We start from the raw sequence: 13,194 nt of genomic DNA on the forward strand, positions 1-13,194 counted from the left end.
ACCATTTTATTTTCCTTTTCTGGGGAAGTACCCCCATACCCCCCACACTAATTGTTCCCCCCAGAATAGGAGCTTGCATGAGGCTCTTGACAGCATGTAGCTCTGCTACCGTCGGCAGGGGTTAACTAGAGGCCTACAGTCATCAATGCTCACTATTCCCTTTGGGAATACAGACAGTCACACAACACGGGATGCAGCTACAGGACAATATTCAAATAAGATTTTCTTCCATCTTTAACTAAAAATGTATTTTTTCCTTACATCCATAGGGAATTAGCTTGCAGATGACTATGGCAAAACCTGTAAACGGTGCTGTCTGTCTGTCTGTCTGTCTGTCTCTACTGGGCCACACAGCATGCAGGACTATAAAGAAAGTGAACATGACATCACACCACTCATAGTAATAGCGACAGTTCTTGTGACCACAATCCATTGAGTTCAATGGACAGTGACACCATCTTGAGAGGGCTGTCATCCTCCCTATATACGGGGCAATGCAGCTGGTCCAGGTATACATGAAGTAGAACGCTTAATTCATACAAAACGTGATGTGGAATCTAGTTATGATTGTTCCCTAGTTTTGATTCTTGGCCTTTAAAACAATATTGTAATTATAGTTGGATGTTTAATTAGGGAAGTGGCTTTGGTTCATTAAAGTAGAATTCACGCAGGACAGATGTCTGTCACTTTAAAGTGGTAAAAGGTTCATTTACGTGTCTGGCACGTACAGTAAATGAAGGTTCACCGGCTGCTTGGGCGGTGCAAGGCTGACACAATTGATCTGCCGCGGTTGTTTTGCTGTGTCACTGTCTTTAGCTCATTAGTGAAATTATAGTGCTGAGCTTCTTAGGAGAAGGAGTGATTTATTCCTAATTATGTTTTGTATGTTTTCCCACTTGCTGTGATTATGGAAAACGACGACATTGTGTTAGCATAATTGTGCAGACAACACACACATTTACATAAACATGTAACTGGGGCATTATTGTCGAATTCAAGCACTGCCTGATCTCTAAAAGGGGGAGGAAATGCATTGAACAAAAATTATCAGTGCTTGGACTTGGAGATCTTCAATTAAACAATTACTTTATGTCCCAAGAATCAAAAGCCTGGTAAAAAAAAAGGAGCATTCAGTTTTGTATGCACCGTGCACCTACTGTATATGGAACAAGCTCCCAGAAAACTGCAAGACTGCTACTGTACATTTCTAAGTAAGACAAAGAGAGCTTGCTCTCAATGGTCTGCCCTGATTAAATAAAGTAAAAAGAAAAAAAGAATAAAAAGAGGGGAAAAATCCTTAAAATCTGAGCTGACTTCCTTTTGCCCTTGTCTTTTATTGAGGGTTTTCTCTGTCTGTCTTTCTTTCTTTCCTTCTTTCTTTCTTTAATTTATTGTGCTGTACTAGTAGCTTTATTTTCATATTTGATTTCATATGTGTTTCATTTAGCTTATTCTTATTTTATATTCTCTTTACTCGTGTCAAACAGTTTGAAATTATGTTAAAATGTCTTCCTTTTTCTTTTCTTTTCTTTCTCTTTGTCTTAATATTGTGTGCAAATCACTCCTCATCTGTGTCTGCAGTTCTGGGATCAGTCTCACACCAACATAGACAATGCAGTACTTACACTCTCCGCTCCATTTGGACTGATCCAGCATCAGTCTGCCTTTGGCCTTGTCCAGTTCCACCTTCAGCCTGTCATGTTTGATCCGCAGATCTCTGATCTGCTGCTGTCTCTTCTCCAGCATCCTGAGCCTGGCGTTGAAGTACAGCAGACCCTGGATCAGCCACGCACAGGCACACACACACACACACACACACACACACACACACACACACACACACACACACACACACACACACACACACACACACACACACACACACACACACACACACACACACACACACACACACACACACACACACACACACACACACACACAAATGCACTGCAGTGTGAAGTACAGCAGACCCTGGGTCAGCCACACATCCAGCTTCTAAGGCTTTCCTGATTAATTATTAATAGTAGACAAGGGTATGCTAAAAGGATCAATCAATCAATCAATCCCTTGTTTGAGCCCCACCGGTCATACAAATGAATGACCAGAGAGGGGGATATCAAAAAGCATGGATTTACCCCTATCCCCCCAGCTAATCCAACCCTGGTAACAACTGCACAGGGTAAGATGCATTTGAGATGTGTTGTGTGCATGGGTCCTGCATCTACAGTTTATACTGGTGATGGTATAACAGGAATAATGTAATCTGATTATGAAAAGTCAAGTATCGGATTGCAGACACTTGAAAAAATACCACACACACGTTGCAAACGCTAGACGCTAGGAAACACAGAAGATGTATACACGTACCTTTTCAACATCCTGGAACGGTTGCTAGGAGACAAAGTCAAGGAAACACAATTGATAAATACACATCTAATAAACACTGTCACAGCCTATACACAAAGATTTAATACACGCACGGACGCACGCACTCGCACACAAGGAGAGATGAAACACTTTCAATCACAGTTTGTTAGAGCAGAACTAATTGACACATTAGCATTCATCCACACACACACACACACACACAGGAATGCCAGGCTGAGGAGATGAATTGGAGATGATCTTTCTCTCTCTAATTGAAAGGAACTCAGCTCTCCATCCAGTATCACATTAATGTCCTTCCTGCACTGAACTCCTGTCCTCTCTCTCTGCATGGTTAATGACCCGTTGAGTCAGAACGATACCACTGCCACCCTCCATCCATCACCACATAACTACACTCTCCTCTCCTCTCCTCTCCTCTCCTCTCCTCTCCTCTCCTCTCCTCTTCTCCTTCTTTCCTCTCCTCTCCTCTCCTCTCCTCTCCTCTCCTCTCCTCTCCTCTCCTCTCCTCTCCTCTCCTCTCCTCTCCTCTCCTCTCCTCTCCTCTCCTCTCCTCTCCTCTCTCTCTTCTCTTCTCTTCTCTTCTCTTCTCTTCTCTTCTCTTCTCTTCTCTTCTCTTCTCTTCTCTTCTCTTCTCTTCTCTTCTCTTCTCTTCTCTTCTCCTCTCCTCTCCTCTCCTCTCCTCTCCTCTCCTCTCCTCTCCTCTCTTCTCTTCTCTTCTCTTCTCTTCTCTTCTCCTCTCCCCTCCCTTCTCCTCTCCTCTCCTCTCCTCTCCTCTCCTCTCCTCTCCTCTCCCCTCCCTTACACTCCTCTCCTCTCCTCTCCTCTCCCCTCGCTTCCTCTCCTCTCCTCTCCTCTCCTCTCCTCTCCTCCCCATCACAAAATATGTTGTGATGGGGGCCCGCAGCCAAATACATATAATGTCACGGGTCCTAGACATGATTTATTTTTTACCACCATTGATATAGAAACATACGTTTTTCAGAAAAAAACTTTAGGATTTAAGGTCGTAACACACGGCAAGCGGTTCACACGGGCGGTACCGCTCGGATCAGCGGTGATCGCGCCGCGATCATTGTTGTTCTTTTCCTCCTGAATTACATAGGCACGTTGGCCGCTTGCCGCGTGAAAGGACCTTAAGAAGACATTTTTTATAATCGGCCTCAGGTCATAAAGGGTTAAGGTGGTGAAAAAGTATCAACACATTCTCCTCTCCTCTCCTCTCCTCTCCTCTCCTCTCCTCTCCTCTCCTCTCCTCTCCTCTCCTCTCATACCCTCCCCCTCTTCCAGGTGTCATTTGTAAATCTAAACCAATTAAGAAGTGACAGTAATTGTCTGTGTGATAACTTCAATTAGTGACATATTCAATGAGGGAGTGAACAGTGGAGTGCAGTGGAGGTTCAACAGGGCAGAACCCCCCCCCCCGCCCTCTGCTTGTTGCGTCTGTATTCCTCCGTGTCAGACACTACATTAGAGACGGCCATCGTATTCACATGCTAATTCCTCATCTATATGCATGAACTCAGTTGAATATTCTGACGTGAGTCTGGAGATAGTGGTAAATGCTAAACCAGCTCCCAGTGGTTGAAGAAGTACACAGATGTTTTACTTAAGTAAAAAAAAAAGAAAAGAAGAACTCTTATAAGTAATATGATCCCAGGAGGCATGAGCTCGGCCCTGGCCTCCCTAGGCTGGTGAGGGGAGTGTAGCGCCCAGGATCACTTAGAAAATTGGCACCGGGTGAAAAATATGGGTAAAAAAAAGTAATATGATCCCAGGATCACCCAAGAGGAGCACACCCAGAAATCACATGATCACTACAAAATTAAGCTGGTTTTGTTTCGTTTTATAAGATTTGTAAAAGTCAAATTTCTCTGGTTTCTGTTGCTTTTTGTCGAAAACAAGACATATTCCACCGCCCATAAGTATGGAACGGATTATCGCGACGGCACACTCCCTCCCCCCCGATTCACCAAGACCCACCTACGTATTTTGAGGCGATCGCCAGGTGGATCATTGTGAAGAATCATATTCTATGATTTTTCAAAGGTTAGTAAAAACGCTCGAAATCACCGGCAGCTATTTTAACTCTGGCAGTTAAAGAGTTAATAATAATAATATATAATAATAATAATAACTAGAAGTCTCCGCCAGCAGACCCGTGCTATTTTAATAGCACGGGTCGTCTTGGTAGAATGCGCATGGTTTTTGGTGTTCTGCAGGGGCGACTGAATATGTAGTGTCTGCATCTAAAAAGTGTTCTTCTTGAAGCAATGTGTCATATGGGAGTCCTCGTAATTGACTGGTTTGTTCAAATGCTTGTCTGTCTTCTTCATCTTCATTGTCTTGAACAGTTTCAGCAGTTGATTGGTGTGTTTGATCTATGTCAGTTTTCTCTAGTGCTACATAATGTATTTGATCAAGGTGGCCAATTGTTACAGTAAAGGCGGTTACACACCGGCGAATATGCGAATATACGCAAAATACGGACTCGTTCCGAATAATTTAAAGACGCTTTTTTCGCTCCGCGAAACTGGTGTGGAAGCTTGCATTGACTTTATAAGGTTTAAAAAAAAAACGTATTATTCGCATGAAAAAAACTCGCCCCGGTGTGTAAGGACCTTATGACTTCGGCCTTGTTGTGGGATCAATTCAACTCTATAGTCCTCTTCTGTGTTACTGTTGTAGATGAGTATGCTTTCTTAGCTTTGGCCTTCTGCGCCTTTGCTTGACCAATGTTAGGTGTTCTCAGAGGGACACACACACGCACGGACGGGTGATTTGTACTGGAAGGTACTGTTCCAATCAAGACTGATTGATCCTGTCTTACCTCACTTCAAAAACATAGTTTTTTTGAAGTGACACACCTATTTATAGGATTTTATTTCGTCATGCGTCTCGCTAGCCAATCAAAACCATTGGTGACAACATATTGTCACGTGTCACGTGAAGTTTGACCAATGTTAGCTTGGCTAGGGGGGAGGTGAACACACGGCGGGACGAAGCGAAAACATACTCTCCGAATAATAATAATAATAATAATAATAATAATAATAATAATGTAATAATAATCTACATCAACTGTCAAATAATTGTAGTGGAGTAAAAAGTACAATATTTGCCTGATGAGATGTATTCAGAACGCGTCTCACCTCAGACGCGGCAATAACGTCTCTCTTCCTCTGCAGTCTCTCCACGTCGTCGATCTCGTACACCTTGATCTCAAACGGCTCCTTCATGGCTCCGCCCAGAGGGGGCAGGTCTACCCACTGGGCTCCGCCCCCTGGCTTCCGCCCCAGAGAGGAAGTGTCCGGCATGGGCGTGGGGATGAGTCGGCGCCGCTGGAAACCTTGAACACCGAAATAATAGTATTATTTCATTGTGGCAAAAGGACAAAAAGCACACCAACATAACAAAGGGAATACCCTCAAAGAAAAACATTATATGTATATATATATATATATATATATATATATATATATATATATATATATACACATATACATAGATTCCTCTCCATAGACTTTGCACTGAACCTCGCCACTTTGTGGATCGGCAATTATTGCTATACACTTCGCGTCGCACTGCAACGTGTTGTGAGCTTGTAGATCTGCTATTTTCAATAGGTATGTATGTATATAGGTCTAAAGTGCTCAAGTCGCTTCTTTTGGACGTGTTTTCATAGACCTGGTTGCTTATTTCTCTCGCAAAATCTGGCGATGCTGATTCATGCATCAGAAAATAAATATAATAAGCCAACAACGCTCACCGTTCCCTCTTTTCTTAGGCGTCCTGGAGACTCTGCTCCTGTTGGACGAGGAGACGCCGCTCTCGCTCATGGAGTCGTGGGCGGAGGAGGAGGTCCCGGTGGTCTCGCTGTCTCTGATCATGCTCTCGTAGCCGCTGCTGCCGCCGCTGTGGTAGAACAGCGCGGTGCGACCCATGGCGGGGGGCAGCTCCCCGCTCAGCACGCTGCTGTTGTCGCTGCCGTGTCCGCTGCTGTACCTCTGGGGTCTCCGTGGCGCTGTGATCTTACTGTACGGCGAGGGGAGTGGCGGCGAGAAGGCAGGGGGCCCTCCGGCGGCACTGCTTGTCCCACCGGCACTGACGTCACTTACTGCGATGCCCAAACCTTGAGTGAACGGCTTCCTCTGGCTGGCGGTGGCTAGCTCGCTGACGCGACTGTTAGCCGCCCTGCTAATGGCGTGCTTGGTTCCCATGATGGTCCCCCTCCCCGGCTTAGTCGCAGTCACAACGGAGCGAGCCGGGGTCTTCCCGCTCGGAGGTAGGCTGGCGTTCCGCGCCGCGGCCGTCGTCGTGTTCTCCGGGGATTTATAAGAGGAGGTGAGAGTTTTGGAACTGGTGCTAGACGGCGTGCGAGACTTCGATCCGTTACTGGCAACAAGCGATCGGGAACTGGCGCTCTGACCCTTGAGCTGTGTGAGTTTGCTTGTCGTTACAAATACAGCAGAAGAAGAAGAAGAAGAACTTGAGGGGGAGGAAGGAGGAAGTGCCGACGTGGAGGCTGGAACTCCGGGTCTCGGGAGAGATCTGTTGGGTTTGCCGTTTCCTCCCAGACTGGTCCCGCTGTTCTCCCTGGACAGGCTGGGTCTGGAGCCGGCCGAGGCCTGGCTGCCATATCGCTCCAGTGACGTCACACTGCCGTAGAACCGAGAGGAATCGCCTTTGGTGCCCCGGGTCTTCAGACTCGAAGACGCCCTGGCAGATCCGTGATCAGTCTTCAAACTGGATGTCTTGTAGCTAAAGGAATCCGCTCTGATCCTCATGGTGAATTCCTCCTCTGAGGCTGAGGTTCTAGGAAGCTTCCCCACCTCGCCACCTGTCCTCAAGGCACTCGGAGACAACGCAATCCTCGTTTTATGGTCCAGGCTTGACTTCCTGACGGGCGGAGCAGGAGGAGAAATGCTCCCAGATCCAGATTTGGGAATCATGCCGGTCTTCTGTCCGCTACCTTTTTTCCCTAACGATGCAAACCTCAGAATTCCTGTTCCTGAAGAACTGCTATCGTGGCTCCATTTGGACTCAGGGGAACTGTGAGGGACTGACACGGTTCCTAGAGTGGTAGCTCCTCGCGTGAGCTGCGGCATCTTAATGAGAGTATCTCCTCTTCTGCTGGTCTTCTCACACCCGTCCACGACCCTCTGACACAAGCTCGCCTGCGTCTTGGGCGGACGAGGTACACTGTTACTATTGCCCGCGGCTTTCCTGGAGGGAATGGTGCCGCTTCGCGGCAGTTTGCCCGCAGAGGGAAACTCCACGTCTTTGAAGTCAAAGTGAGCGCTTCCCTGAAGCCACAGGTCATCCTTCCTGCCTTCCTGTTTGCTGCTGCTGCTGTAGCCCGAAACGGCGGCGGAGGTTGAGGTAGGCTTGGCTTTCCTGGGAAGACTGGAGTGGGCCGAGTGATGAGGGACCTGGGACAAGGCAGAGGCGTTCAGAGTGTTGGCTCTGACTCTGGAGCCCTTCGGCGAGGCCTTGGTGGAATCAGGGGAAGGAGGACACCTGGTAAAGGGAGGCTTGCTGGGCGTGGCAGGGTCGCTGTCCAGCTCCGAGAAGCCCACGCCGCTGTCGTTGAGCGAGCTCTTGGCGCCCTGCGTCAAAAACGTGCCCCTGTGAAACGCGACGGGCGACGACTGCATGGACGCGCTGTCCGGCACGACGCTTTTGCGCTTGCTCAAGAACCTCCCCGTCGAACGGGCGCCGTCCAGCGATCTCACGCTCACCTCGCTCGACCACGAGTCAATCGACGAAGGTCTACCGACGTGCCGAGGGAACCGTTCCTCCTGTGAGGGGACGGTGACATCAGAGCTGATCGCGGCGGCGGCGGTGTCACCGCCGTGAGGTTCGGACGTGTACAAGTCGTACTCGTCGTTGATGCTGCTGATGATGCTGACGGGGCGTGAGCCTCGCGAGGAGGACAGAGCCTGCTGCAGGGAGCGGTCGCTGCTGAAGCTGAGGAGGTTGCAGGGCCGGCCGTTGTCCGGGAGCAGGCCCACGGGGAGCTCCTCCACCACGGTGTACACCAGCTCGTCCTCTCCGTTCAGCTCCACCGGCTGCTGCAGGGTCACCGTGGTCCTCAGGATGCCCCGCTCCAAACGCCTCCTCAGCAAGGCGGCCCCAACCTGAGATAAGATGAGGCAAAAGTTAGACCACATTATAGGGGTAACAGTCGACCACTTGAACCCCAGCATCCATTATTCTGGGGGGAACATTGGGCAAAGAATTGCCCGATCTACAAGCTCACAACGCGTCGTCGATCGGCTACTTTTGGTGAGATTTAGTGTAGAAACAAGACCAGGAGACCTGGTTCTGCAAGACCCAGAATAAATTCCTAGTACGTAACACACCTACAAACCACTTTATAAGTTTAAATCTGAAGATCAGAGCACTACGTCACGCTAAGCTTGGTCAATCGAAAAGAGGGACCGGGAGGAAAAACATTGAACCGGGAGGAAAAACGTTGACCGGGAGGAAAAGAGGGACCGACAAAGCCTCATGTAGGCCTGACCCCCTGGGTCTGGCAAAAAGCAGTCCAAATACAGAGCCAATTCAGGTTATTAAAGGACAACTTCAACCTACAGTATCTTCATATAATTGGTCCTCACTCACGCTCATCATAAAATGGTGTAAAGTGGGTTCAAGTGGTTAATTGAAGTAATCAATTGCACCACACCAGCACTATCCCAGAATAGGGGCACTATGCCCCTATTCTGGAATGAACATTTGGCAAAAATATTATATTTGGTGTACAGGGAAACCAGAGGGGGGGGGGGGTGCCTAGTACAGAACCCTCGGGTCTCTGATCAAATATAGGGATAAAGTGGTAAATTGATTATGAAAATGTATCAATTTGAATCAAATAAAATAAAATAGAAGACATACAAGCTCAGGCAGGCATGAGCTTGTAGATAAAAAAAAACACACAAATTCTGCGAGACACAATTGCACAAATTAGTATAAACTATGGTTTAAGTGGTTAAAGAATGCTTAAGTGATGTTTTTGGTGACGTTTTTTATAATTTTAAAGATGGAGTGCCATGATATTTTTCAACCCTAAAACCTGATCATAAGGTATTATTATTATGTAAGGATTTTTTTCAACAAAAAAAAAGTGTACAGTAAGTGTTAAAATGTTGTTTTTATGTAGACACCCACCACCCATTAAGTATACCTGGTTCTCACCTTAGCACCTCCTCCACCACCTTAGCACCACCCACCTGTCCTAGTCCCTCCTCCTCCTCATGCCCACACCTGTTGTGTTATGATAATGAGGGGGAGGGTGTGGGCTTTGTGATGTCACTAAAGCGCTGTTTCTCTATTGGCACGTTTGACCCTCAAGGTTTCAGCCTCCAGGAAGAAACTCCAAATAGTCAGAGAAGACATAAAACACCATAAAAACACCACCGGGGGGCTTAATGAAGTTCTATCAACCTCATAGACACATGGAAAACAGAAAAAGAGCAAAAACATGGCACCACCTCTTTAATAAAAAGTTAACTGTCCAAAAACATCCCCAAAAACGCAGCCCTTAGATGACTCACCTCCACGGGGTCCCTGTGCAGGTCAGACCTCTCCTCCACGACAACGCGACCCTCGGCCGTTTCGCTGCCTTGACTGAGCACTCGCTCGTTGTCTCCCACAGGGGGCGCCCTAGCAGCAGTGCCCCCAGCCTGCTGTGAGGAGGTGCGGAGGGAGGCTCGCGGTATGGAGGGAGAGTCAAAAGGTTTGGGGGCGGTGCCTTTACCGAGGTAGACCTTCTCCCGGACCACCGGGGGCGCCTCAGTCTTCGGGTTCTGGGCCAATAACCGCCTGGTGGGCTTCGTGGCCAAACCTGGATTACCGAGAGGAGACACAACCTTCTCTCCGTCGGCGTGTGTCCTTTTGGTCGTGTCCGTCGGGACGATCCCCCCCGCGGACGAGGGCGATTTGGAACGTTCCCGCTCGGGTTTGTTGGAGGACGTTGCTGTGTTTTGGGTCGGGATCGTACCATCCGAGGGGTTCTGAGAGGGGGGTTTATCAGCTTTAGGAAGGGAAGGAGCAGCGTCTGTGCTCTCAGTCTGTATGCTTGGTGCTGCGGGCTCTGCCGTGGAGCCAGTGGGGGGCCCCTCTGCCGTGGAGCCAGTGGGGGGATCCTCTGCCGTGGACCCAGTGGGGGGGCCCTCTGCCGTGGAGCCAGTGGGTGGGCCCTCTGCCGTGGACCCAGTGGGGGGGCCCTCTGCCGTGGACCCAGTGGGGGGACCCTCTGCCGTGGACCCAGTGGGGGGTCCCTCTGCCGTGGACCCAGTGGGGGGTCCCTCGCTGCCGTCGATGCAGGTCAGCCTCTCCTGGAGCTCCGCAAACGTGTTGCACTTTAAGTGGTCCCCGTCAGTCCTCGACCTGAGAACATTGAACCAGAGTACAGGTGCAACAGTTAATCGAACTGATCAATGTAATCAATAAGAACAAATAATGGATTTAATCTTGCATGACACTGTCAAATGACAAAATTGGATATTGAAAAAGAATAACGTAAAGATTAAAAAATATAAAAATAAGAAAAACAATTGTAATAATGTAATTTTAATTGTAATAAACCTTTTCGTGGTCAGAGCCCACTGCGGCCCACCCATCTGATCGTTTAAATGGTCAGATCAGGGTGGGCAGCGAGAATTTTCAGAGCATGTTTATTTCAACCAATCGATTGTGTTCTGACTTGGATCAATGGAACTAACACAGTACTCCTATTTATCAGTGTCACAATGAAAACAAATGTTTCACGGTATACAAATTATTATATCATGTATTTTCTTTTTATGTCTTTTTAGTTTTTTTATATTTTTAACTCTCACAGTGCCAAGCTACGAGTTATCCCGAGTTTTTTCTGATTGCCCTCAGTGCCAACAACGAGTTATCCTAGTTAGTTAAAAAATAAATAAAAAATCTTTGGAAAATAATTTTCAGAACCCAAGATATCGTGATCCGAAGATTTGCTGCTCCATTAACTTCTTTTTTAACTTATTATTATTATGTTGTTTTATTTAAAAAAAATGCTGGCACAGTTCGCAATATTTTTTTTTATTTCATTGGCACTGAGAGAGTTAATATAAATGTTACACTATAATTCAAATCTTAGTGTTTTGCCAATTATTTGGGGGCCCACTTTCAATACCCTCACGCCCCACCAGGGGAATTGAGAATCACTGGAATAGGGGCAATGGATAAAAACCCGCTGACCTGGGACGGCTGATCCTCAGCTTCTTGTTGAGCGAGGGGATGATGGGGACGAAGGCCGGGGGTCCCTCGTTGTCGCTGAGGTCCCTGTCCGAGACGGCGGCCCCTCCGGGGCCCACGTAGATGACCGTGTCACAGGACTGCTCGCTGCTGGACGAGTAGCCCTGCTCGGCGGACGGGGCCAGAGGGGTGTCGGGGTCCAGGGCCACCGTACGCGGGTAGAAAGGTCGAATAAGGTGAGAGGAGGGTCTGACCGGCCGCCCTCCCCCCTCCTCACAGGAGCTGTCCCCACCGGAGGAGCTGGACGCGTACTGGAAGAAACCCAGTGGTGGGAAAAAAGTACTCACATTCGTTACTTAAGTAAAAGTATCAATACTGCGATGCAGAAATACTCGAATTAAGTGAAAGGACGGAATTCAAAATGTACTTTTAGTAAAAGTACAAAAGTATTGACATCAAAATGCACTTAAAGTACCATAAGTAGAAAGTATACTCATTACGCAGAATGTCCCATTTCACAAAGTTTTTAAATGTATAAAAAAATCGTTGCAAATAACAGATCTACAAGCTCACAATGTGTCGCATCGCGACGCATTGTGAGCTTGTAGATCTGCTATTTTCAAAATACCCAATTAGATACCCAATATTAGAATAAAAACCTAAAACTAATTAAGCCTGTCCACAAAATAAATAAAATTACTAAAAACACACCTTGTGATGAGTTTATTTCATTGAAAATACATGATACATGAACTAGAAGAACAATGTAAAATAAGGACAATTTCAGTAAACAAACAGAGCTTATGAACTGGCAACATTCATGCCTTCAGACACACACGCACGCACACAAGCACGAGTGCGCACACGTTTGCGTGTACGTTCGTCCGTGTGCGTGCCCATGCAATTTGTACGTGCAAAACTTGCTGTACCGGCTGGCACAGCTTAAATATAAACTAATGAAAAATGAAAAACTACAATAGCCTTGGAACGGATGTGTGTGTGCGTGTGTGTGTGTGTGTGTGTGTTTGTTGGTGTGTAGTAATGCTGTACAGTACCTTGGTCTTGTTCTTCCTCTTGCGTTGGATGTGTGTGTGTGTGTGTGTGTGTGTGTGTGTGTGTGTGTGTGTGTGTGTGTGTGTGTGTGTGTGTGTGTGTGTGTGTGTGTGTGTGTGTGTGTGTGTGTGTGTGTGTGCAGTGTGTGTACCTTGGTCTTGTTCTTCCTCATGCGTTGGATGCGTGAGGCCAGCTGCACGGTGGTCAGGGTCTCCATGTAGTTGACGGGGGAGTCGGAGACGTGAGCGATCATGATGGTCCGACAGTTGATGTTCCCCAGGGCCTCTCTGAGCAGCATGGTCAGCTTACTGTCTCTGCAGAATTACATCACACCACACCTCGTTATATCAATGTAAACTAAACAAATACACTAAAAGGAGAACAAGATAAAGTGTCATGGGAAAGACATGCTTCACAATGTTCACCGCTACACTTTCTACATGCCATATATTATATATATCGTTGCTGCCTCGGACGTGCCTTTGCATGGTGGGAGATCGTATCATCCTCTTCCGAGGATACAGA

At 47.4% G+C, this 13,194-nt stretch overlaps 1 protein-coding gene across 1 annotated transcript in view; it reads right to left on the minus strand.

Moving 5' to 3' along the window:
* LOC308103010 (kinesin-like protein KIF26A) overlaps nt 1–13,194 on the minus strand; it is a gene marked incomplete at both ends in the record, with an annotated part of 67,100 nt that overhangs the window by 860 nt on the left and 53,046 nt on the right. Inside the window, 7 exon segments of the mRNA XM_080452862.1 lie at nt 1,626–1,776; nt 2,371–2,394; nt 5,541–5,737; nt 6,158–8,528; nt 9,948–10,776; nt 11,620–11,927; nt 12,821–12,983. Of these exon segments, the coding sequence (XP_080308988.1) occupies nt 1,626–1,776; nt 2,371–2,394; nt 5,541–5,737; nt 6,158–8,528; nt 9,948–10,776; nt 11,620–11,927; nt 12,821–12,983 (4,043 nt within the window).

The sequence above is a fragment of the Gymnoscopelus braueri genome (genome assembly GCF_963280865.1).
Source record: "Gymnoscopelus braueri genome assembly, chromosome: 16".
Taxonomy (NCBI): Eukaryota; Metazoa; Chordata; class Actinopteri; order Myctophiformes; family Myctophidae; genus Gymnoscopelus; species Gymnoscopelus braueri.